The sequence below is a fragment of the Maniola jurtina genome, chromosome 28 (genome assembly GCF_905333055.1).
Source record: "Maniola jurtina chromosome 28, ilManJurt1.1, whole genome shotgun sequence".
Taxonomy (NCBI): domain Eukaryota; kingdom Metazoa; phylum Arthropoda; class Insecta; order Lepidoptera; family Nymphalidae; genus Maniola; species Maniola jurtina.
In genome coordinates, this window is record NC_060056.1 from 3,860,919 (window position 1) to 3,886,615 (window position 25,697).

Here is a 25,697-nt window from a genome sequence, read left to right on the forward strand (position 1 = left end):
CAATGACAGCAACCTGCTGCCGTTTGGACAGGTTAATTCTCAGGTAAGGCAGGCTTGTAGGTGTTTTTAACCCCCGACCCAAAAAGAGGGGTGTTATAAGTTTGACGTGTGTATGTATCTGTGTGTCTGTGTATCTGTGTATCTGTCTGTGGCATCGTAGCGCCTAAACGAATGAACCGATTTTAATTTACTTTTTTTTGTTTGAAAGGTGGCTTGATCGAGAGTGTTCTTAGCTATAATCCAAAAAAATTGGTTCAGCCGTTTAAGAGTTATCAGCTCTTTTCTAGTTTTCTTGTAGAAAAGAAGGTTAGATAACCGTTAGGTTCATAATATTATGTCAATTGACAAATGTCAAGCTGTAAAGATGGACGTTGCCTAAATACATAATTATTTATTTGAATTGAAAATGATGTTTTGGAAAACTCAGACTCAGACACTTTAGATCGAAGGCGCGGAATAGTCCAAGAAAATCAGTTCAGCCGTTTGAAAGTTATCAGGTCTTTTCGGTCTTTTCTAGTTACTGAAACCTTCACTTGTCGGGGGTGTTATACATTTTTAATTTACACTTGTATCCCGTATTCATCCTATTTATAAATGCGACAGTGTGTCTGTCTGTCTGTCTGCTAGCTTTTCACGGCCCAACAGTTTAACCGATTCTGACGAATATTGGTACAGGGTTAGTTTGGTATCCCGGAGACGGACATAGGCTATTTTTTATCCCGGAAAAACAAAGCGTTCCCACGGGATCTTTAAAAACCTAAATCCACGCGAACGAAGTCGCGGGCATCCTCTAGTATATCAATTGTCTTCAAGCGCTGAGTAAGTTATTACCTACTACGACAATTATGCCCGTGATCTTCCACGTTATCATGGTGCCAGGCATTGCAGTAGGGGTAAAGGCCAGAAGGTCGTCTTAATTAATAACTTTAATAACCTTAATATTTTGAACAGGTGGTGAATCAAAGGGGTGCCATATTGACATCAGTTCAAATCGGCTTAAGTTCAAGACTTTATGGATCACCAACGGATAGATTACAGGTATATACACTATTTAAGTAATTTTTTACCCGACTGTGGCAAAACCAAAAGGAAAAGTTATAATTTTAGCAGTCTATGTATGTATGTGTGTATGTTTGTATCCAGATTCTGTGTGTTCCACCGTAGCGCCTATACTACTGGGCCGATTTTGATGAATGAGGTGACAATCGATTCGTCGTAAAGGTCCGGGTGACATAGGCTACATTTCATACGAAAAAATTGACCTAACGGCTATTACATGAAAAAAGTAGGGGTCTCAAAAATATTTTTTTTTTGCTATTGTATCGAGTCGGGTGTCAAATGAAAGAGGAGAAAATTCTGAGTTCGTAAATATAAATGTACTACAACATTAAAATATACCAACCGACAGAAAAACAATTTTACTATAATATTTCAGCGTTTATTAAGACGATCGCAGTCGGGTTTTAGTTTTCAACTTTATCTTGTTAAATTTTGCTTTTGCCATTTGATGTGAGAAATTTTGATAAAGGTAAAAAATTAAATATCACTTGCTTTAACGGTGAAGGAAAAAATCGTGAGGAAACCTGCATGCCTGAGAGTTCTCCGTGTTCTCAAAGGTGTGTGAAGTCTGCCCGCACTGGGCCAGCGTGGGCTATGCCCTTCTCTTTCTGACAGAAGACCCGTGGACAATCAAAATGGTGATGGGTTGATCATGATTCATGTAGTTTCATTATTAGTATTAGTAAAATTTCATTTAAAATATCCCAACATAAAAAATGGTCCTTCGAACCGGATTTATAAAAATATTAATTTTTTTTAGTTACACTTCGAAGTCACTAACTTCAGGGAGCAGGCTGTGAGGTTTAACTTCGGAGCGGTTGGGGAACTAAGATTTTTGACTGGCATTGAACCTAGCGCGTAAGTAGCATTTTTCCTTTTTAGGTTTCCGTAGTCAAAGGGTAAAAACGGAGCCCTATTAATGTCACTCTGCTGTCTGTCTGTCTGTCCGTCCGCGTGTCACAGTGTCCTGTACACGAATACAAACAACAGTACAATAAAAAAACAAAATGAGTATTTACAATGTATTGTAACTCATTTTGTTTTTTTTATTTACTTTTTTTATTTATTACATTTGTTTTGTAATTAATAATAATAATAATAAATAGGTTTTATTGCTTTCTTATTGCTAGTGACTAGTGTCATAAACATGTGTTAACTAAACTATAAATCTATAAAAATAAAAACTAACAATTAGCAATAGGCCGCAAACTCAGCATGGCCGAGCATTGATGGCAATGCTCAGCGCTGGTTTTCAGTTTGCTCCAAAAAAAATATTGATTAATAAAATAAAAACGCACCGCGCCCGTTGCGTTCCCTGCTTATTGATCAATATTAAAATTCATTGTGTTTTTTTATTTTAGTCATTTGTATGGGATTATGTAACAGAGAGAGCCCTATACTAACTTCTCTCGGTAGATAAGCAGAGTCTAGACTATAGGCTGGTCGAAATCTTCAAAGCCCTTTATTCTTCCTTGCAGACGGACCGTACAATCTGGCGAGACAGTCAACGTGATAGTCAGTCTGACTATAACTTCCAATGCTCAGGCCGGTGCGAGGGACCTCATCACTTTTACTGCGTACGGTAAGTACAGGAACCTATTATAACAGGTTTCTTTAGGTCTTTTTAGGGTTCCGTACGTCAAAAGAAAAAAAGGAACCCTTATAGGATCACTTGGTTGTTAGTTTGTCCTGTCAAGAAAAGGGAATTAAAAACTATAGGATACTTCCTGTTGATCCTGTTTTCTTTCTTACTTTCAAAATTGGCAGGTAGGTATGTATGTCTTATAGCACAAGTAAAGGGTAAAATCCAAAAACCGCGAATTTGTCTACTAAATCACTATCACTATCCATTATTAACTTGCAGTGTTAGTGTTGCACATAAAAATGTTATGCCTTGTACTATGGTACGGAACCCTTCGTGTGCGAGCCCCACTCGCACTTGACCAGTTTTTTAATGCTGTTTAACTTTATCTTGTTCCAATGAAGTAGCTTGGTTAACTCTTAACGAAGTTTTAGTCGATGAATGTATCCCGGTCTACGCAAATTTTAATGTTCTCAATTATTTTGTTTAGGCTTAGAGCAAGTCTCCATGTCAGCCTACGTGTACGTCATGAACCCAGGGGAAACCATAAAGGACGTGTCAGCGCCAGAAGTCAGGCACAACTTCCAGGGGACATGTCTGGGCAAGCAGGGGAGTGACTGCGCTGAGAACGTCTGGTCTGCAAGCATTATTCTCAGGGATCGGGAAGCAGGTGAGATTAAAACCATTGAAAACAGGGTATGACGCTATTAACCCAGGGGACAAGAATCAGGCTAAAGTTCCAGGGAACATCTCTGGGCAGGCAGGGGACTGACATAGCCCAAACTATTAGCAAGCTGAAGTAGCAGTAGGCAGGCCATGTCTGTCGTAGAGGCGATGGCCGTTGGAGCCAGAAAGTCTTTGAGTGAAGACCGCGTTTAAGCAAACGTAGTGTAGGACGCCCTTCAGCACGATGGACCGACGATATAAAGCGGCTGGCGGGAAGTGGCTGGATGAGGAAGGCTGAGGGCCGGGTGTGGTGGCGCTCTATAGGGAAGGCCTATGTCCAACAGTGGACGTCCACAGGCTGAGGATGATGATGATGATGTGAAGATCGAGAAGCAGGTGAAGTTAAAAACATTGAAAACAGGGTACGATGGTATCAACTTAGGGGGCAAGAATCAGACAAAGATCCATAGGTCATGTCTGGGCAGGCAGGGTACTGACTGCACTGAGAATGTCTGGTCTACGAGCATCATTGTGAGAGATCGGGAAGCAGGTGAAGTTAAAACTATTGAAAACCGGTTATGACGGTGGTTACGGGTATGACGGGTGTGACTTAGGGGACAAGAATCAGATGAAGATTCCAGGAGTCATGTCTGGGCAGGCAGGGACTGCCCAGACATGACTGCGTTGATAATGTCTGGCCTGCGATTATTGTAAGGGATGGAAGGAGCAGGTGAGAATTAAAACTATTGGAAACGAGGTATAAAGGTCATAAACTCAGGGGCAGTCGGGGGCAAGAATCATGCCCGATTTAAACAAGCAGACTGCACTAAGAATGTATGAGCTACTAGCTGGCGTCCGCGACTTCATCCACGTGGTTTTAGGTTTTTCAATATCCTGTGGGAACTCTTTGATTTTCCAGGATAAAAAGCCTATGTGCTAATCCAGGATATTATCTATCTTCATTCCGAATTTCAGCCAAATCCGTCCAGTGGTTTTTGCGTGAAGACGTAACAAACATACACACACACACATACACACAAACTTTCGCCTTTATAATATTAGTATGATTAGTGTGATTTAATTAATTTCTCTCCACAGGTCTCCTACGTGTGTCATCATCACCCCTAGGCCTCGTGTTCGACAGCAACTTCATATCGGGCACGCGTGAAGAAGTGATGACCACTTACCGCGCGACATGCTGCTCGACGCGAGTGCTCATCAACGCTGTGGATGCACTTGGAAACACTAACAGTTATACTGTTGATATTTCTAGTGAGTATAGTTTTGTGTTTACAGTATAGACACATAGTCTGAAAAACCGGCCAAGTGCGAGTCAGACTCGCGCACCGAGGGTTCCGTGCTTAGGTATTTTTTCCGACATTTTGCACGATATTAACTATTATGCATAAAAATAAATAAAAATTTGTTTTAGAATATACAGGTAAAGCCCTTTCATATGATACCCCACGGCATAGTTATATTACTTTGAAAATACTAATTATTATTTTGTTCATGAACACCATTTTAATTTCCTTTTTGTGATATAACCACAAATTCATGGCCTTCGAATTTTTTCTTTTAATTGTGCTATAAGACCTACCTATCTGCCAAACATGATTCTAGGTCAACGGGAAGTACCCTATAGGTTTCCTTGACAAGCACAGGTTTGGAGCCCTCGTAGCTTTAGGTTTTAACCCCCGACCCAAAAAGAGGGGTGTTATAAGTTTGACGTGTGTGTCTGTGTATCTGTCTGTGGCATCTTCGCTCCTAAACCAATGAACCGATTTTAATTTAGTTTTTTTGTTTGAAAGGTGGCTTGATCGAGAGTGTTCTTAGCTATAATCCAAGAAAATCGGTTCAGCCGTTTGAAAGTTATCAGCTCTTTTCCAGTTACTGTAACCTTCACTTGTCGGGGGTGTTATAAATTTTTTATTTACATTTGTAAGTTAACGCCATTACATCATTGTTTGACAATCAGAAAGTGTACAATAGTACCCAATTTGAATAAATGACTTTGACTTTGACTTCAATTTTTTTTTTACAGATTACATAAACGAGGCAGGGATCGCGGCCATAGTGCTGGGCGTTATTCTATTAATAGCGATAATAGCTATCACCATAGCACTAATATATTGGTGCGTGAAACGGCGCAAGGAAAGCCGGGAACTGCCGTCGTATGCGACGAGAAATATTAGTTAATAGTTACATTTTAGTTAAGTTATTCAAACAAGAATAATAATAGTTGCAGTGAAGGCAGGTTTTTTGGTACAGTCAAATGCAGTAAGTCGTTTAGCAGCTTAACAGGGCTCTCTCCGTCACATACTCCAAAGAATCGTAGTTCCCATTTTATTTGAATACTAGCTGATGCCCGCGACTTCGTTCGCGTGGATGTAGTTTTTTAAAAACCCCGTGGGAACTCTTTGATTTTCCGGGATAAAAAGTAGCCTATGTGCTGATCCAGAGTATTATCTATCTCCATTCTAAATTTCAGCCCAATCCGTCCAGTAGTTTTAGCGTGAAGGAGTAACAAACATACACACACACACACACACACACACATACAAGCTTTCGCCTTTATAATATTAGTGTGATATACATTTGTATTATCACACTAATATTACTGTATCACAGATGAACCGATTTTATAGCAAGAAGGTGATTACTAAATACAAAGACCTTTAAAATACTATTTATAAAGTAGTTTGTGTTTTTCATTTGAGTTTCATCAGATGTGGTTTAGTGATAAGATTTTAAGAAATTAACAAACATATTTTTATATTTCTTCTATAATGTTCACTTTATCTTAGAGGTTGTATTAAAATACGTAGTTTTATTGCAGTATTTATTTAACCTATCCGTCAGATGTTGAAGTAAGTACTTAACAGGGCTCTTTCCGTCACTCGCTTCATACAATCGTAGTTCCAATTTATTTGAATATTAAGCAACCAAAGTCATGAAATTTTGCAGAGATATTCTAGAAACTAATATCTGTGTGTAAAATGCAAAATTTCATGGACTTTGGTTGCTTAATATTCAAATGAAATTGGAACTACGTTTGTATGAAGCGAGTGACGGAGAGACCCCTCTTAATGTAAAGTATGAACAAAATTAGTTCTGAATTCATTTTATTAATTCATATTTTCACTGCTTTTTATGTTTTATTATTTGAAAAAATATCATATTAGAAGAAAATTACTTACAAATAAAATAATTGTTTTATTTGTTTCTTAATAGGTAGTTACTTATCTTATAGAAGGGAAACCAGTTATACTAAACTGGTTTCTGGTAAATTGCTTTTTTATTTTTTATCACTTTTTATTTTTATTGGATGGCATTATAATTTGTGATAATTTAGATATACAAAAAACTTTAAGCACATCACTGTGGGTAACTATGGAATGATGAAGGATATGGAACGTCCTTCCGGCATCAGTTTTCGCTTCCACCTATAATATGGGTAGAGCTTGTCTATTTTGAAATGACGCGCCCCACTACATAATTTTGTGTAGTAGTGATGTGTAAATTGCGGTGGTGGGGCGCGTCATTTCAAAATAGACAAGCTCTACCTTCATGTCAAGAGTGAATAGGCAACTTCTAGGCAAGCGCGCTCCATCTTAGGCTGCATCATCACTTGCTAGCGAGCCTGATTGCAGCCAAGCGCTAGTCTATATAATTAAAAAAAAAAAAACTTTAGATTTGCATTGAGCATTAGGTATTGCAGATGCTGGAACTATTTAAAGTTTCACATTGATTGTATGTAACTGGTTTTTCAGTAAGTAATATCGCCAAATTAACTCTTATATAAAATTACTTATCATCCTAAAGTATAAGTTACCTTTTTTATAGATTTATAAGTTTTTAATAAGTTATTTAAGTTATATAAGGACTTGAGTTTCAGAAAGCTCAGAAGTTTTATCGTAACTAATACTAATGACTCAGTTGACTAAGGGTGTTTTATAAAACCCAATGGGATCTTCCATTTTCAAGGATAAAAAGTATCCTATGTCAGTTTTCAGGATGCAAGCTGTCTCTGTACCAAATGTGGTCAAAATCAATTAAACAGGTGGACCATGAAAAAGTAACAGAAAGACACTTTCAAATTCAAATAAGTAAAATTAATTAATATGGATTTTCGTCAGGTTCTTTCAAATGAAAACGAGGAAAATATCTTCAGATTGTGATGAGAAGCCAGAACTCCAATGTGATTATGCCCTTATGGTGTAAAGGAAAAATAAATATTAAAAGATGGTGGTGCCTACCAGTCAAATCGGCAACTTTTATCAAACGTCAAAATAATAAATGTTTATTATTATTATAGAAAAAAAAAAAAAATGCTTTCTCTTTTTTTTTTTCTTTTCTCGTCTGGCTTTACACTGATTAGCCAATGTCAAGTGTGTAGTTATTTACAAGTTAGGAAAACTATATGTATAAGTATGGACCTCGTCTGTGCCGGCGCCCGCCGACACACACGCGGCGCCCCTTTAGAGCGCTTCTCAGTCAGTTCCTCGGTCAGTTCCACCATCAATAAACACCAGCGGGACACAAAAACCGGCCACTTCTAACAAAAAAACACTCCAAAAAGTCACAACACGCGCGCCAACAAACGCCACCACAGACAAAGTCCAAAAAAAAAAAAAAATGCTTACTATGGGAACTTGTATGACATACATAGATGTGACATCTGTTAGCAAACTGATGGCCGTATTCACAATCTATGAGGTAATTACTATGAGGTCTCACAGTGCGCTTGAACGCATAGTGTAGGCTCCACCAATCAGATCATTGTAAATTGACGTCATACAGTCATCTGATTGGTGGAACCTACACTGTGCGTTCAAGCGCACTGTGAGACCTAATAGGGGACTTCGTTTGTGGTGGCATTTGCTGGCGCGCGTGTTGTGTCTTTTTGGAGTGTTTTTTTGTTAGAAGTGGCCGGTTTTTGTGTTCTACTGGTGTTTATTGCTGGTGGAACTGACTGGGAAGCACTCTAAAGGGGCGCCGCGTGTATATCGGCGGGCGCCGGCACAGACGGGGTCCATACTTAAACATATAGTTTCCCTAACTTGTAAATAACTACAAACTTGACATTGGCTAATCAGTGTAAAGCCAGACGAGAGGAAAAAAAAAAAGACCTAATAGTAACGTTTGTGAATACAGGTTAAAACTACTTAAGAGTCAAGATGGATTTTATAAATTTCGTAAGCCACCTATTTCATAAATAATTAAGTAATAAGACACGGGCACCATCAAAATGGTTACCCATCCTGTTACTGACTTGAATTGCATTGCTCTAATATCATTAAGAGAAATATATTTAACTAGCTGACGCCCGCGACTTCGTCCGCCTGGATTTAGGTTTTTCGAAATCCCGTGGGAACTCTTTGATTTTCCGGGATAAAAAGTAGCCTATGTGCTAATCCAGGATATTATCTATCTCCATTCTGAATTTCAGCCAAATCCGTCCAGTGGTTTTTGCGTGAAGGAGTAACAAACATACACACACACACACACACACACACACACACATACAAACTTTCGTCTTTATAATATTAGTGTGATTATTATTAAATAACCATAATTTTAACTTAATCTTAAGTTTTAATGTTACTAATACGGGTAGTACAATTGTTAAAATAACTAACTTAATTTAATTTAGTTATTATAAAAATATTCAGCCATATTTTGCTAATTATTTTGTAATTTTTTTTTGCCAATAAATTTTATGTGAAAATATTGTTTTATTTACCAAGTTAGTAAACTATCAGCTTTACCAGAAAAACAGCCAATGAACCATCATCATCATAATAATCTTCTATACTTATTTTTTAACCCACAACCCAAAAAGAGGGGTGTTAGAAGTTTGATGTGTGTATCTGTGTATCTGTCTGTGGCATCGTAGCTCCTGAACTAATGAACCAATTTTAATTTAGTTTTTTTTTGTTTGAAAGGTGGCTTGATTGAGTGTTCTTAGCTATAATCCAAGCAGTTCTGCCGTTTGAAAGTTATCAGCTCTTTTCTAGTTACTGTAACCTTCACTTGTGGGGGGTGTTATAAATTTTTGGTTATTGTATCTAACAGTTTGACTACATATTTTGCATGCCATACATAAATGGCAAAATGTGAAAGAGACTACTTGTCAATGTACCATCATTTATTATTACTCACATTTGGCAAAATAAATAATTTCATTTCATTTCATTTCATCAACCCATCGCCGCCATCTAACATGGCTCTCCTCTCAGAATGAGAAGGGTATGAATGGTCATACCATGAACTATGGAGTTCACCACATAGAGCTACCTGCCACAAGTACTAGTAGCAATATTAGGCACTTAGTGGAATGGTCATAATTTCTATGTATTCTATGTAAAATTGTTTTACCTCAATAAATATTTAAGTATTTTGTATTTTGTTGATTGACAGACTTCACACACCTTTGAGAACATTATGGAGAATGCTATACCATCACACATGAAATAACACATTTTAATTTTTTGTGATATAACCACAAATTCACGGTTATCAGCTTTTTGCTTGTGCTATAAGACATAGCTATCTGCCAAATTTCATGGCTAAGGGAATTTTCCTTGTGATTTTCTTGATGAGTCTTGACAGACCAGACAGACAGATTAACAAAGGGATCCTGTGTTTCTTTTTTTCTCCTAAGACATGAAAACATTAAAATAACTTACTAATTGTATAAAAACTCTTTCAACACTCTTATAACTTGAACATGACGACAAATTGAATTCTGGAACAAATCCACTGGGGAATGGTGCATTTTTGTATGTTTTATACAAAAATGATGACATGTTATAGAAAATCTGTATATGTTTACACTTTTTTGATGTTTTTAGGATACAAATGATAAAATATTCCAAATAGAAGATGTTAATCCCGCAATTTACTTAAAAAGTAGCTTCAAACATTGGTTTACGAATGTAAACACGATTCGTTTCACAGAAAAGCTTTCACAAGAAGTAAAGTTAAAACGGTAGTTATTTTTCGAGTTTTTAGTAAATTTGAAATGTTATGCACACGTAAATTGTCGTTTCAAATAGATTTTAAAAGCATAATAGGTATGCAAAGGCAAGAAAACGCGCCGGATCGAAGCCAAAACTGACAGCAAAGGTGCAAAAACAAGTTGGATGTCTAGCACGCTTTAAAGCCAAGGCCGTGGGAAATTACGTATTTTTTACACAATTCAGGGATAGAAATAGCACTAACCTTGTCTTGTGATCAATTCCTGGCTAGGTACGGCTGGTAAGAGCACAGCATTCTGCGTCAAATCTTCAATCGAGAGGCCAGTCACAGCGGTGCACAAAAGTGGGTTTTTCACAACATTCCGATTTGTGTAATCACCGAAACTTTTATCGGACATTTTGTCGCGGTTTTTGGGAATCGGCACATGTAAAAATTTTGGCTAATTTTCACATTTGGAGGTCGCAAAAAGCAAATTTAATTATATGATGTGATGTACGTGTCACCCTTATTTTGATTTGACATTGACATATCGGGCTCCGTTCTGTAATTGCAGCATTTGCATTGTTTTAGTGGCAGCATCCTTCCAGCCGGCAGACCAGCAGGCAACTTATTTATAATTTATAAATAGTTACGTACTTTTTTTATTGAAAATATTACAATAAAACTTAAAGCTAGCCTTATCTAATTACTATACAAATCATGCCCGCGTGGAATAGTGCCAAGAATACTGGCTGCATTTCCGCGTTGGACAGCCAGGCTGATCCGTTGCGCAAAAAATGAGCCAGCCCTTCTGTCACCCGATGAGGCTATTAAACGCGGTGAAATACGTACTTAACTTGGAAGCTGGTCTTATAGTTAGGTACCTATATAATATCAATCAGCTCCTTTCAAGTTTCCTATTACCTACGCTTTTCCAGTAGAATATCATAAAAGCACACCACAAGTACACTTGGTTAGTGCGATATCCTTTTAGACAAATTATTATATAAATAAACTACTTTGGGGGCTGAGGCGGAGGCCGGCACTCGGCAGTAGGGCGCTGGCCATCACGGTGCTTTTTATGTGCACTTTCATGAAAACCCATAGTTTGTTATTCCAACAGACTCTCAAGGTCAAGCTCAATCAAAACCCCTTTTACGAAGTAAAAAAGAGCGAGATAATATTTAACCAAATTAACAAACATGATATATTTCCAATATTTTCCGAAATTGGAAAGTACTCATTTAATTAATTAACGTGAACGCAGCATTAAACGAAAATTACTCGATTACAAAGGTCCATGTATTCTGTGTATTATTAATCTATAAATCTATGATTGAAGTTATTAATATAGGTATATGTTTTCACCATTCCACGCGGGCATGATTTGTATAGTAATTAGATAAGGCTAGCTTTAAGTTTTATTGTATATGTTTATATGTATATTATGTAGGTAATTATTAAAAAAATCTTATACTTTTCCTTTCCAATTTCAAATCCCGATTTTTCATTATTTTATACATAATATTATTACCCTAACTTGTAAATAAGTTCTACAAACCTGACATTGGCTAATTTAAAAAAAAGAAAAATGAGAAAAGTATTCTGTGACTGTCAATGTCATGTCAAACCTTTTGTTTCGAGTCTGTGGTTTCTGGTCGGTTTCTAATTTCAAAACAATCCAATTTGCGTGTATTGTTTTTGTTTTTTCCCCTAATTTCATCAAATTTTGATAATTTATTTGGAAAAAAAGGTAAAACAATGTCCGATCCGCCCGTAAAGCGGTACCGGCGTGAGGAGAATTCAGAATCCGAAGAAGATATAGACAACTATGAGCCATATGTACCAGTAAAGGAACGTAAGAAACAGAAATTGTTGAAATTGGGACGTCTGGGCCAGGTGGCGGCGGAGGCGGCTGCAGAGACCAAGAGTTCTAGTGATAACGACCCTGATGATGAAGGTTGGTATAAGTTTTTATACCCGACTGCGGCAAAGCCAAAAGGAAGGGTTATGATTTTAGCAGTCTATGTATGTATGTATGTTTGTGTCCAAATTCTGTGTGTTCCGCCGTAGTGCCTAAACTACTGGACCGATTTTGACGAATGAAGTGTCAATTGATTCGTTGTAAAGGTCCAGGTGACATAGGCTATATTTTATAGGAAAAAAATACCTAATGGATGTCACATGAAAAAAAGTGGAGGTTTCTATCATTTTTTTTTGCTATTGTATCAAGTGGGATGTCAAATGGAAGAGGAGAAAATAATGATTGTGTAAATATAAATGTACTACAACATTAAAATATACCAAGCGACAGAAAAACAATTTTACTAAAATATTTCTGCGTTTATTAAGACAATCGCAGTCGGGTTTTAGTTTTCAACTTTATCTTGTTTAATTTATAGACTTAAAATTTTTAATTTATAGAATTGTTTAATTTATAGAATTGGCTGCAATCAGACCTGTTGACAAGTGATGATGCAGCTTAAGATGGAGCACGCTTGCCTAGGAGATGCCTATTCACTCTTGACTCCTTTATAAATTGTTTATCCAATTGCTTATACTCCTGAAAAATAATGGCACAATGCAGTTATGTAATATGCACCTATATATAGTTGGTGGCTTGCTATTTTATGATCATATTGCGTCATGTTTTATCACTGGACACCATAATAAGATTTTTTTCAAAATAGCAACTTGTGAAACCAGGTTCCATACAAAAAAAAAATTGTTTATCTGTAAAGTCGGTTTACTGACGATAGTTGAACGTGACAACAAAGGCCGATTGTGCTTCTTTGTCGCTCGTTCCGCGCTCTCGCTTGCACTTCAAGCCTTACATGGAACGCCTCAGAGCGAGGTAACGCCGCATGAGTCATGTTTTTTCGTGCGTGCAGCCGGCTCTATCGAATTATAAGACGTTGTCACGTCAAAATGTTCAAATCCTTTTTCTATCTTTGCAGGATCTCAAGAAGAGTGGGGTCGCAGATACAATGTATCACTTCTTGACCAACATAGTGAACTGAAGAGGCTAGCGGAGGCCAGAGCCCTCTCCGCTGCTGAACGTCAAGCTAAAGAGGAGGAGCATATATTGGAAAGTGTTGCTCAGAGCAAGGCCTTAATGGGTGTTGCCGAGTTAGCTAAAGGTAAGATTTTAATTTGAGGACATATGATCTGTTCAAAATTAGGGGGCAACTTACCTAATTATTTGGGGACATTGGGGACCTAATTATTAGGGTAAATCTAAGGGGCAAGGTTGTAAGGCTAAAGTAAGAACAATGAACTGAAGAGGTAGGAGCTCTCTCTGCTGCTGAATGTCAAGCCAAAGAAAAGGAGCATATATTGGAAAGTGTTGATCAGAGCAAGAACTTAATGGGACATGGATACACGCGGACGAAGTCGCGGGCATCAGCTAGTAGATAAATAATTAGTCAAATAAATGCTTAATTGATTCAGGATGCCTTTCAACTTAAAATCACATTTTACCCTAATATTATAAAAGCGAAAGTTTGTGTGTATGTGTGAGTATATGTTTGTTACTCCTTCACGCAAAAACTACTGGACGGATTTGCATGAAATTTAGAATGGAGATAGATTATACCCTGTATTAGCACATAGGCTACTTTTTATCCCGGAAAATCAAACAGTTCCCACAGGGTCTTTAAAAATCTAAATCCACGCGGACAAAGTCGCGGGCTTCCTCTAGTAATCTATAAAAATCATCAATAAATTAGTCAGTTTGTTTTTTAATTATCAACTATACTTTATCACAGGTATCCAGTACTCGGAGCCCATCAAGACATCATGGCGGCCACCCCGCTGTATCCTAGACCTGCCGGAGTCAAGACACGAGCGCGTGCGCATGGAAATGCGTATACTCGTGGAGGGGGAAAACGTGCCTCCACCTATCCGCACCTTCCACCATATGAAATTCCCTAAAGGTATAATCACACTAATATTATAAAGGTGAATGTTTGTGTGTATGTTTGCTACTCTTTTACCCAAAAACTACAAAATGGATTTGTCTGAAATTCGGAATGGAAATAGATTATACCCTGAATTCAATAATAATCCATAATCCATAATTCCATAATATTCCATAATAATATTATAAATGCGAAAGTGTGTCTGTCTGTCTGCTACGTTTTCACGGTTCAACCGCTGAACCGATTTTGATGAAACTTGGTACAGAGTTAGCTTACATCGCGGGAACGGACGTAGGCTGTTTTTTATCCCGGAAAATCAAAGAGTTCCTCGGACGGTACGGGACTCTCAAGAATCTATCCGTTAAACCAATTTATATGAAATTTGGTACAGAAATTAAGGTAGCTTACGTTATATGAAATTAAGGTACGAGTAGCTTACGTTCCGGAAATTAACTTCGGCAACTTTTTATCCCGAAAAAGCAAAGAGTTCCCACGGGATTTTTAAATAAACCTAAATCCACACAGACAGAGTCGCGCGCATCATCTAGTTAGTAAAAAATAGTAATAAAAATATTTTTTATCAACAGGTATTCTCCGAGGACTAGAAGCGAAAGGCATCAAGAAACCGACACCCATCCAAGTGCAGGGCATCCCAGCAGTACTTAGTGGAAGGGACATGATCGGCATAGCATTCACTGGCTCCGGCAAAACCCTGGTCTTCACATTACCCATCATCATGCTATGCCTGGAGCAAGAAGTCAAGATGCCTTTCATTCGGTAAGTATCGCCTTCTTCTCTCTGGGCTGGTTTCCGCACTTAAACGTTTCCGTCTGTTGTGCGTGCTTCGTATTGCCTATATCGTATCGTATAAGTATCGCCTATTGGTCCGTTTAATCACATCATGGTGAAAGTAAAACAAACCCAAACAAAATTTTAGGTCATTTGACCCTTTAGATTTACTATCCCCAGCTTTAATCACACATCACACTAATATTATAAAGGCGAAAGTTTGTGTGTATGTGTGAGTGTGTGTGTGTGTGTTTGTTAGTCCTTCACGCAAAAATTATTGGACGGATTGGGCTGCAATTTAGAATGGAGATAGATTATACTCTGGATTAGCACATAGGCTACTTTTTATCCCGGAAAATCAAAGAGTTCCCACGGGATTTTTAAAAAACCGACATCCACGCGAACGACGTCGCGGGCACCAGCTAGTTTGGAATAATGTGATACATGCATACATAGATTAGTTAGATTATTTGCCCCTAGATCCCAATTTTATTTAGATTACTTACCCTTAAACCCCAATTTTAGTTAGGAAATTGGTCTCCTATGTCCACAGACTCACCTTTCGAAGTTATGTGCTTTTTAAACAATTGAATGTCACTTGCCCCTTTAACGGGGGAGGAAAACATCGTGAGGCAACATGCATGCCTGAGAGTTCTGCGTAATGCTCTCAAAAGATGTGAAGTTTGTCAATCCGCAATTGACCAGCACGGCGAACTATAGTATAAACACTTGTCATGTCCTGAGTCCTGTATTCAGTAGTGGGCCGGCGATGGGTTGATAATGGATATTCTTTACACATGTATTAGTAGTTAATTAGAAGCTAACTAGACTTAAATATAACAAACTAGCCGATGGCCCGCGACTTTGCCCGCGTGGATTTAGGTTTTTCGAAATCCCGTGGGAACTCTTTGATTTTCCGGGATAAAAAGTAGCCTATGTGCTAATCCAGGATATTATCTACCTCCATTCCAAATTTCAGCCAAATCCGTCCAGCAGTTTTTGCGTGAAGGAGTAACTAACATACACACACACACACACACACACACACACACACACACACACACACACACACACACACATACAAACTTTCTCCTTTATAATATTAGTGTGATCTCCTTAGTTTTCAAATCATTTAATGTCACATTTAAAGGACAATGCCCATGGACAGTACTCTCACAAGAAGCATTGTACCTTAAATTTTTTATTCATTTATTAAAGCTAAAATAAAAACATAATTTCTCACTAAGTTTCATGAATATTTGTTTTGGGATTATTTTTTTCGTAAATAAAAGTGCTTTTAAACTTCCGGCTGTTATGTAAGCCATTATTGTAGTTAGTTTTAATTTTTTAATCCCCTTCAGAAAAGGCAAAGGTCGTAGACCATGCAGCCTGGTAAGAAGCCATTATTGTAGTCATTTGTGATTGTCATTTATTTGTCACAAAAGTACTGAAAAGGGATGTCCATTTTTAAAAATGATATTATTGTTTGTTATATCGATTTTTCGAACTAAATATGTGCTTGCCACTTCCTGTATCCAATACGGGTGATAAGTATATTATTTCCTAATTACTATCCAATCATTCATACTAATTATTATTTGTTATTACTACAGAACATGTAGAGTTCTGTCATCGGTGTTAATCGTGTAGGTCAGCGATGTACCTATAGGTATGTGAACGTGTACTAGGTAGGTAAGTATTCGTAAAATAAAAGGCTATATTTTTCATTCTCTGCTATCAGTCGAAGACCTACTCGACTATTTTGTTTAAAAAAAATCTGAAACTGACTGTTTTATTAAGCCTATTAAGACCCTTTCTTACTTTTTAACTGAACCTAACCTTAAAATATTGTAATTTTTTATGGTTAATATTTCTGAAATCCGGAAACCATTTTCACTAATTTTTTCTACAAATATTCTGATGATGTCATTGAACAGATAGAACTTGATTTGATGGTGATACAAAAATCTTGAAGACAGTACATTTGTTCATACTAGAATGGGCATTGTCTTTTTAGATCAATTGCCCCCTTGCCCCAAATTTTAGAACATATGCCCCAAATAAGCTGACTCATTTGGTTCACAGGAATGAAGGTCCCTATGGCCTCATAATCTGCCCCTCGCGAGAACTGGCGAAACAGACCCACGATATCATCCTGCATTTTGTCAAGCATCTGAAGATGGCTGGCAACCCTGAGATCAGGAGCTGCTTGGCTATTGGAGGTAAGTACTTGTTTCAGACAGAAGCACATTTTTAATTCAGATACAAGTTAGCCTGTAGCCAGTGTGTCCTTCCCGTCCTCACCTATGGTGCTGAAACGTGGACACTGACAAACAGCCTTGTCCACAAATTCAAAGTCGCTTAGCGAGCTATGGAGAGGGCTATGTTAGGAGTTTCCCTGAGGGATAAGATCCGAAATGAGGAGATCCGCAGGAGAACCAAGGTCACTGACATAGCCCAAACTATTAGCAAGCTGAAGTGGCAGTGGGCAGGCCATGCTTGTCGTAGAGGCGATGGCCGTTGGAGCCGGAAAGTCCTTGAGTGAAGACCGCGTTTAAGCAAACGTAGTGCGGGGCGCCCTCCAGCACGATGGACCGATGATACTCGTATTAAGCGGCTGGCGGGAAGTGGCTGGATGAGGAAGGCTGAGGACCAGGTGTGGTGGCGCTCTTTAGGGAAGGCCTATGTCCAGCAGTGGACGTCCACAGGCTGATGATGATGATGACAAGTTAGCCTTTAACTGCAAGCTCACCTGGTGGTTATTTCTTTGAGATGATTCTTTTTGATTCTTTGTTTGCCAGACTCACACTTGACCGATTTTTTGAAAAAAATTTTAATTATTGCAGGTGTGGCGGTGTCGGAATGTATGGAGGTGGTGCAAAGGGGGGTCCACATCATGGTGGCAACTCCCGGACGACTGATGGACATGCTGGACAAGAAGATGGTAGCTATTCTCTAATTATTCTATGGCAGATGTGGTGGTGTCTGAATGTATGGAGGTGGTGAAAAGGGGAGGGCAAGAGTACGACAAGGCTACGACACGACTAAGATAAGAGTACGACACGACAAAGGCAAGAGTACGACACGACAACGACGAGAGTACGACAAGCGTACGATACAAGGCTACGACATGGCTACAGACTACGACAGACAAGAGTAGGACAAAGCTACGACACAACTACGATAAGAGTACGACACGACAAAGACAAGATTACGACAAGGCTACGACAAGAGAGCGGCAAAAGTACGACAGAACAAGCAGACATGGAAATAACAATCTTAAATTTAAATAATTTCGGACACAACAACACAGAGCTACGAGAAGCAGCGCGTTGAAATCGATCGAGATCAGGTGCGCCTGCTTGGACATCAAGTGAAGATTGCAGAACAGGCAATGCAGAAATTGCCAGAGCTTTATCCTTAACTTACTTGGGGTACTAGAACACTCCAGAGCGTTTTCTCACAGACATTTTGAGTTATTTAGCTTATAAGTAGGTAAATCAATGTAATAGTTCCATCTTCATAAGTTATCATCGCGAATTAATCCCGAATCAACAAAGATTCCGATATTCCTTTGTTAGCCGGCGTTGGGTTGATTTTGTTTTAAAGAATTAGCCACGCTAATCATGACTAATACTCCCCTCCAATTAAGCGTGTGCTTGTACCAGGAGTGGGTACGACAATAGTGTAACGAGTGGGATATGAACCGTCGACCTTTCGGGATTTCAGTCCACTTCTCAACCATTCAGCTATCGAGGCTCTCATTATGATGGATGGATTTTAAGTAACGTAATTAATTATCACCACTATATCATACAAGTTTAACAATTTCGACCATCAAAAGGAGTACAATTGTACCTACTTTGAATAAATGATTTTGACTTTGACTTTGATGATGATGATGAATGTTTCAAGGTACGTCTGAACGTGTGCCGCTACCTCTGCATGGACGAGGCGGATAGGATGATAGACATGGGCTTCGAAGAGGATGTGAGGACCATCTTCTCTTACTTCGCGGGGCAGAGGCAGACGCTGCTGTTCAGCGCCACCATGCCCAGAAAGATACAAAACTTCGCCAGGTGAGCGAACCGAGCGCATTTCTTTGTAAAACCCAAACAACCCTTTTTTTTTTTAACCGCTGGGAAATGCTTTTACGCGTCCCTCCCGGAAGCAGAGCAGATACCACGCTGCTTCCGGGGAGGTATGTGGGACTCACTGGCAACCAGAATACCCACTAAAACCCAGCGGGGTCGTCTGCGTCATGACGAGACGACACAGGAACGCAGTTTGCATACCACTGTGCCGTCTCAACGATACCGCCACATTACAACCCAAACGCAACCCTAACCTAACCTAACACAACCCAAACAGAACCCAATCACATCCCTAGTATAACCCAAACAGAACCCAAACACAACCCTAGCATAACCCGAACACAACTCGAAGACAGCCCTAACACAGACCAAATTAAATTTGAATTTCGCGGGCAGACCCCACTCGTGCACCTTAAGACGTGATTGAGGAACAAACCAACAAACAAACACACTTTCCTATCACACTAATATTATAAAGGAGAAATTTTGTATGTGTGTGTGTGTGTATGTATGTTTGTTACTCCTTCACGCAAAAACTACTGGACGGATTGGGCTGAAATTTAGAATTGAGATAGATTATACCCTGGATTAGCACATAGGCTACTTTTTATCCCGGAAAATCAAAGAGTTCCAACGGGAATTTTAAAAACCTACATCCACGCGAACGAAGTCGCGGGTATCAGCTAGTTTGTAATACGGTTTGGTTGTCCAGGTCAGCTCTGGTGGCGCCAGTGACGGTGAACGTGGGTCGCGCGGGCGCCGCGTCGCTGAACGTGCGCCAGGAGCTGGAGCTGGTGCAGGCGGAGGCGAGGACGGTGCACCTGCTGCAGTGTCTGCAGAAGACTCCGCCCCCGGTGCTGGTGTTTGCGGAGCGCAAGCAGCACGTGGACGCTATACACGAGTACTTGCTGCTGAAAGGTACTGCCACTTTTTAATCCCCGACCCAAAAAGAGGGGTGTTAGAAGTTTGACGTGTGTATCTGTGTATCTGTCTGTGGCATCGTAGCGCCTAAACGAATGAACCGATTTTAATTTTGTTTTTTTTTGTTTGAAAGGTGGCTTGATCGAGAGTGTTCTTAGCTATAATCCAAAAAAATTGGTTCAGCCATTTAAAATTTATCAGCTCTTTTCTGGTTTTCTTGTAGAAAAGAAGGTTAACTAACCGTTAGGTTCATAATATTATGTCAATTGACAAATGTCAAGCTGTCGACATGGACGTTGCCTAGATACATAATTATTTATTTGAAAATGATGTTTTGGAAAACTCAGATACTTTGGATAGCTATATTAATCCTAGAAAATCAGTTCAGCCGTTTGAAAGTTATCAGCTCTTTTCTAGTTACGGTAACCTTCACTTGTCGGGGGTGTTATACATTTTTAATTTACACTTGTATACTTAACGCCTTGTATATTTAGGTATATATTGGGGCACAAATAACACTAACTTTAGATATTAGTTGCTTTATTATCGATCTGTACAGGTCTCTTACGCAACAATGGCGGACTGGGTTTATACAACTTTGACGTGTTATCACACTAAAGAGCCTGACGTAAAATTACACGCAATGTAGAATCCATACTTTAGCACAATCACAACGAGGCGCTGCGCTGGAACACGCCTGTTGATCAAAAATACTGATAAGTGTAAAATTTACGTGCTATATTAGGGTGCTGTAACTCAAAAGGAAAAAAATAACCTTTACAGGAACACTTTTGTTGTCTGTCTGCCTGTCTGTTCGTTTGTTCGTCGGTCGTGGCTATCAAGAAAACCTATAGGGGACTTCCCGTTGACCTAAAATCATGAAATCTGGCAGGTAGGCATTATAGCAGAAATTAAAAAATCTGAAAACCGACTGAAATAGAATAGAATAGATTTTTATTTAAATAAACTTTTACAAGTGCTTTTGAATCGTCAAATAATTTACCGGCATTCCGAAGCAGTGGTTCGGAATGCCGGTAAATTGTTCCTACCGAGAAGAACCAGCAAGAAACTCGGCGGTTGCTCTTTATATGTTGTGAACGTTTAAAAAATACAGGATTTTAAAGAAATTTTTGACCAGTTAATTTTTTTTTGATGAAGGTGTGGAAGCGGTAGCCATCCACGGTGGTAAGGACCAGGAGGAGAGATCTCGCGCCGTGGAAGCGTTTCGAAAAGGAGAGAAAGATGTTCTGGTAGCCACAGACGTCGCCAGCAAAGGTAAGCAGCAATCTCAATTTTGTTTTTGTTTATGGTGCATGCGACGGGTCTGCCCGCGTACTTCAAATTTTATTTGGTTTTTCGCAATTTGTAAACTAATACGGCAAAGTAGGCTTATGGCACTTTAATTGCGATAATGGCAGTATCATCCTCACAGGTTTATAAAAAAATCTTTACTTGACAGGGTCCAGTTTAAGAAATTAGCTCTAGTATCGACTATAACTCACAAATTAGTCGATATAACTCCATATATGTATAACAAATTAGACGATACTAGAGCTAATTTCTTAAACTGGACCCTTTGCTATAACACTACTTTGTCGTATTAGTTTACAAACCGCGAAAAACCAAGTAGAATTTCGCGGGCAGGCCCGTCGCTTGCCCCTGAAAGTAATTCTCTACAACTCCTGGAGTAATTCTCGACGACTTTAGAGTCGTTGTAAAGTCTCAATGACACCTAAAATAGTATTTGTTTGAATTTCATTTATTTTATAAGTGATTCAAGTGGTTTATTTATTTATTTTTCATGTACCAAAATTGTCGTTTCAAAGTTATGATAAATTAATCTATGTACAAAGGAAATGCTTATCTCTAAACAGAGATTTCTTCCAGCTTCCCCGTGCAGGTTGTGAGTAAGGTGCATAAATACGTGGAATAGTCCCATGGTACTAGATTTATAAAATGGTTACCTTATTAATAATAAAAAAATGGACATATCCAACTTCAGGTCTCGACTTCGAAAACATCCAACACGTGATAAACTACGATATGCCTGAAGACATAGAGAACTACGTGCATCGTATTGGACGAACAGGCAGAGCCGGGGGCGAGGGCGTAGCTACCACGCTACTGGGCAGAGCGGCTGACTTGAGCGTACTGAAGGATCTGGTACATCTGTTGACAGAGGCTGGGCAAAAGGTTTGTACACAATATCACACTAATATTATAAAGGCGAAAGTTTGTACGTGTGTGTGTGTGTGTTTGTTACTCCTTCACGCAAAAACTACTAGACGGATTTGGCTGAAATTCGGAATGGAGATAGATAATATCCTGGATTAGCACATAGGCCACTTTTTATCCCGGAAAACCAAAGAGTTCCCACGGGATTTCGAAAAACCTAAATCCACGCGGACGAAGTCGCGGGCGTCAGCTAGTAACTAATAACCAAAAAAACGGGTTTCGTCACCAAAAATTAGTCTTTAAACAGGATGCAGAATCGTCGATGTTTTTAATAAAACTAGGCCAAGGCAAATTGAAATCTCACAATCCGGTTCGAAGGACCAAAAAAAGGCAATGTCCACATCACTGATTCGATAGGAAGGGCTTAATTGAGCAAAAAAACGTTCTAAGTACTTTCATACTAGGTACATCACACTAATATTATAAAGGCGAAAGTTTGTATGTGTGTGTGTGTGTGTATGTTTGTTACTCCTTCACGCAAAAACTACTGAACGGATTTGGCTGAAATTTAGAATAGAGATAGACAATATCCTGGATTAGCACATAGGCTACTTTTTATCCCGGAAAATCAAAGAGTTCCCACGGGATTTCGAAAAACCTAAATCCACGCGGACAAAGTCGCGGGCATCGGCTAGTTTAAAATACATCGCGTTATTGTGCAGGTGCCAGCCTTCCTTCTGGACATGATCGGAGAGCCAGACATACCGGTGGCGGATGGCCAGGGTTGCTCCTATTGCGGTGGTCTTGGACACAGGATTACAGGTATAAATATATAACATAATATTGTATATCAAATCTTTGAAAAGAGCAACCGCCGAGTTTCTTGCTGGTTCTTCTCGGTAGGAAAGGCATTCCGAACCAGTGGTAGATGCTTTTGACGATTCAAAAGAACTTGTAAAAGTCTAATTGAATAAAAACATTTTGAATTTGAATAGAATAGAATAGATTTTTACTCAAATAAACTTTTACAAGTGCTTTTGAATCGTCAAAATAATTTACCACTGGTTCGGAATGCCGTTCCTACCGAGAAGAACCAGCAAGGAACTCGGCGGTTGCTCTTTTCAATTGTTCAATTTACAATAATATTCCATACTAATAAATAGAGTTACAGCAGGTAATTTTATTTTGGGAAGGTCAGCGATCTATTCACACTAATTTGTAATTAGTCGATAGTATAGTTAATTTCTAAAACTGGACCCTTTCAAGTAAAGATTTTTATATAAACCTGTGAGGATGATACTGCCATTGGCGCAATTGAAATACCATAAGCCTATTCTGTCGTATTAGTTTACAAATTGCAAAAAACCAAATTAAATTTGAATTTTGCGGGCAGGCCCGTCTCATGCTTTTATGTTCTTTTACAGAATGTCCAAAACTGGAGGCCGTACAGAACAAGCAAGCGTCGAACATTGGTCGGAGAGATTACTTGGCGAATACTGCAGCCGACTATTAGAATTTATATTAAGAAACCCAATTTTAAATTATCAAAGTTACTCTTTAAGTTGTACATAGTGTAAATAATAAATATTATTATGATAAAATAAATGCTGTCTTTTATTTTAAAATGTGTTACGAAGGTCCAAAAGTCGTTTGTGGGAATGGGTATAATCTTTTATAACAAAACTCCTCAATCAATTTTGGACTTGCCTTTACACAGGTTCAAAAATCTATTAAAAAAATTGGTTGTCTGTAAAGTCGGTTTACTGACGATAGTTGAACGTGACAACAAAGGCCGATTGTGCTTCTTTGTCGCTCGTTCCGCGCTCTCGCTTGCACTTCAAGCCTTACTTGGAACGCCTCAGAGCGAGGTAACGACGCATGAGTCATGTTTTTTCGTGCGTGCAGCCGGCTCTATCGAATTATAAGACGTTGTCACGTCAAAATATGCTCCTGAGAAAAGCATATTATACAATCGAAGATTATGTAAATGATAAAAGAGCGTGGATTTGACCTGCAGCTCGCTCCAGCAATGCGCGGGACTTTAATTGCTTTTTTATACATGGCATAATATTGTATATCAAATCTTTGATAGCAACCGCAGAGTTTCTTGCTGGCTCTTCTCGGTAGGAAAGGCATTCCGAACCAGTGGTAGGTGCTTTTGACGATTCAAAAGAACTTGTAAAAGTCTAATTGAATAAAAATATTTTGAATTTGAATATGTCAAAGATGTCCACTTGCTTGCAAATAGCTTGGATTTGGATCAGAAATCGGATTGGTGCAAGCAATATCCGAATTCGATCGGAGTTTTTAATATCCGTATTTTTCACGGATTCGGATCGGATTAATGCGTAACCACGTTTAAAAGGATTTAAAAGAAAAAAACACTTAAATTATTTTTAAACATTTATTTACCAGTAATAGTTGATGGGCATTAAAATAACAAACAAATTCATCCCGTACATGGACCTATCGTTTCACATGATAACCATCACAATCAGTCCAGCCGCTGTCGGTGTTGCTTATACAATTATAAACTACCCACAATTTTATACAATTAAACAATTTCTTTTTTTTTATTCATTTTATTATGTAATTTATTTATATGTATAGATATTTAAAAATAACTATTAGGCCTTTACTGATAAATCTTTACACACTTCACCGATTAAAATTCTTTAGGCGCTTTGGATTGGCTAAGAACTTCAAGATCGCGTCACTGACATCCTAATTTTAAAGTCAAAGTCAAATTCATTTATATCTTTGACTTTGACTTTAATAGTGTGAAGTGCCGACAGATGTAAAAACTTAATGGTAATGATTTTAATTTACAAATCACGATATTTAAATATTTAATAATATAATTTATTTGAAAATCCAAAAACAAAACAGATTACATAGTTTTAAATTTTCACGTCTGTCGACAATCTCCACTGATTGGCAATTTTTAGGGATCCGTACCGAAATGGTAAAAATGGAAGCCTTATAATGCGACTTTCTCCGTCCGTCTATCTGTCTGTCTGTCTGTCTGTCCCAGTCGATTATATCATTACTAATGAATTAAGTAGATTAACTAAAAGCGGTGTGTAAATTTTTACTAGCAAGGGTCTAACTATCGGTGACTTAACAAAATATAACAATGAAAATATAGTATACTACAAACTAAGGCATGGTTCACACTTAAATACATATCCATTGGGACTTCTAACTCATGCCAATGAATAAACAGACCCTAAACATTCGCTCTCACTCGCGCACTGTATACAGGTTTTAATGTGTGAGTGAGAGGGAATGATTAAAGCCGCGATTTCAATAAAGAAATGAGTCGAAATCTTTCCCTCTCACTCACGCACTTATTACATACATAGTGAGAGAGAATAAAGCCAAAATTCCAATTTTCCCTAGTACATTTTAAAAATGAATCGAATAAAGAATGAATGAATCCAAATCATTCCCTCTCACTCGCGCATCATACACTGGTTTTTACGTATGAGCGAGAGAGAATTTTAAAGTCGCAATTTCAATAAATAA

General features: G+C 38.4%; 3 protein-coding genes and 1 long non-coding RNA gene across 11 annotated transcripts in view; 2 read left to right on the forward strand and 2 right to left on the reverse strand.

The window, feature by feature from the left end:
• The window catches only part of LOC123879740, a 51,528-nt gene extending 45,980 nt beyond the window's left edge, over nucleotides 1–5,548 (forward strand). For all 5 annotated transcript variants that reach the window (XM_045927642.1, XM_045927641.1, XM_045927643.1 and 2 more), the window contains 6 exons: nucleotides 952–1,038; nucleotides 1,820–1,917; nucleotides 2,538–2,641; nucleotides 3,132–3,311; nucleotides 4,406–4,579; nucleotides 5,352–5,548. In XM_045927642.1, coding sequence (XP_045783598.1) covers nucleotides 952–1,038; nucleotides 1,820–1,917; nucleotides 2,538–2,641; nucleotides 3,132–3,311; nucleotides 4,406–4,579; nucleotides 5,352–5,506 — 798 coding nt within the window. In that variant the 3' untranslated portion in view covers nucleotides 5,507–5,548. The remainder of the gene's footprint in view (nucleotides 1–951; nucleotides 1,039–1,819; nucleotides 1,918–2,537; nucleotides 2,642–3,131; nucleotides 3,312–4,405; nucleotides 4,580–5,351) is intronic.
• LOC123879738 overlaps nucleotides 1–10,805 on the reverse strand; it is a 94,989-nt gene extending 84,184 nt beyond the window's left edge. For all 3 annotated transcript variants that reach the window (XM_045927638.1, XM_045927637.1, XM_045927636.1), the window contains exon 1: nucleotides 10,535–10,805. In XM_045927638.1, coding sequence (XP_045783594.1) covers nucleotides 10,535–10,688 — 154 coding nt within the window. In that variant the 5' untranslated portion in view covers nucleotides 10,689–10,805. The remainder of the gene's footprint in view (nucleotides 1–10,534) is intronic.
• LOC123879741 lies at nucleotides 6,524–7,608 on the reverse strand. The gene is made up of 2 exons (XR_006799062.1): nucleotides 6,874–7,608; nucleotides 6,524–6,753 (listed from the first exon to the last, which is right to left on the reverse strand). It is a non-coding gene; the product is annotated as an uncharacterized LOC123879741 (long non-coding RNA).
• Nucleotides 10,806–11,938: 1,133 nt separating the features above from the next.
• LOC123879562 (ATP-dependent RNA helicase abstrakt) lies at nucleotides 11,939–23,774 on the forward strand. 2 transcript variants are annotated; one of them, XM_045927337.1, is made up of 12 exons: nucleotides 11,939–12,230; nucleotides 13,228–13,410; nucleotides 14,038–14,205; nucleotides 14,778–14,967; nucleotides 17,065–17,201; nucleotides 17,826–17,923; nucleotides 18,895–19,058; nucleotides 19,786–19,991; nucleotides 21,153–21,269; nucleotides 21,997–22,187; nucleotides 22,892–22,991; nucleotides 23,594–23,774. In XM_045927337.1, the coding sequence occupies exons 1-12, from the start codon at nucleotides 12,032–12,034 to the stop codon at nucleotides 23,680–23,682; spliced, it is 1,842 nt and encodes a 613-aa protein (XP_045783293.1). In that variant the 5' UTR covers nucleotides 11,939–12,031; the 3' UTR covers nucleotides 23,683–23,774. The 2 variants fall into 2 exon arrangements, with proteins under 2 accessions (XP_045783293.1, XP_045783294.1); XM_045927338.1 differs by having other exon boundaries at nucleotides 14,778–14,964; nucleotides 17,062–17,201.
• Nucleotides 23,775–25,697: the final 1,923 nt, after the last annotated feature.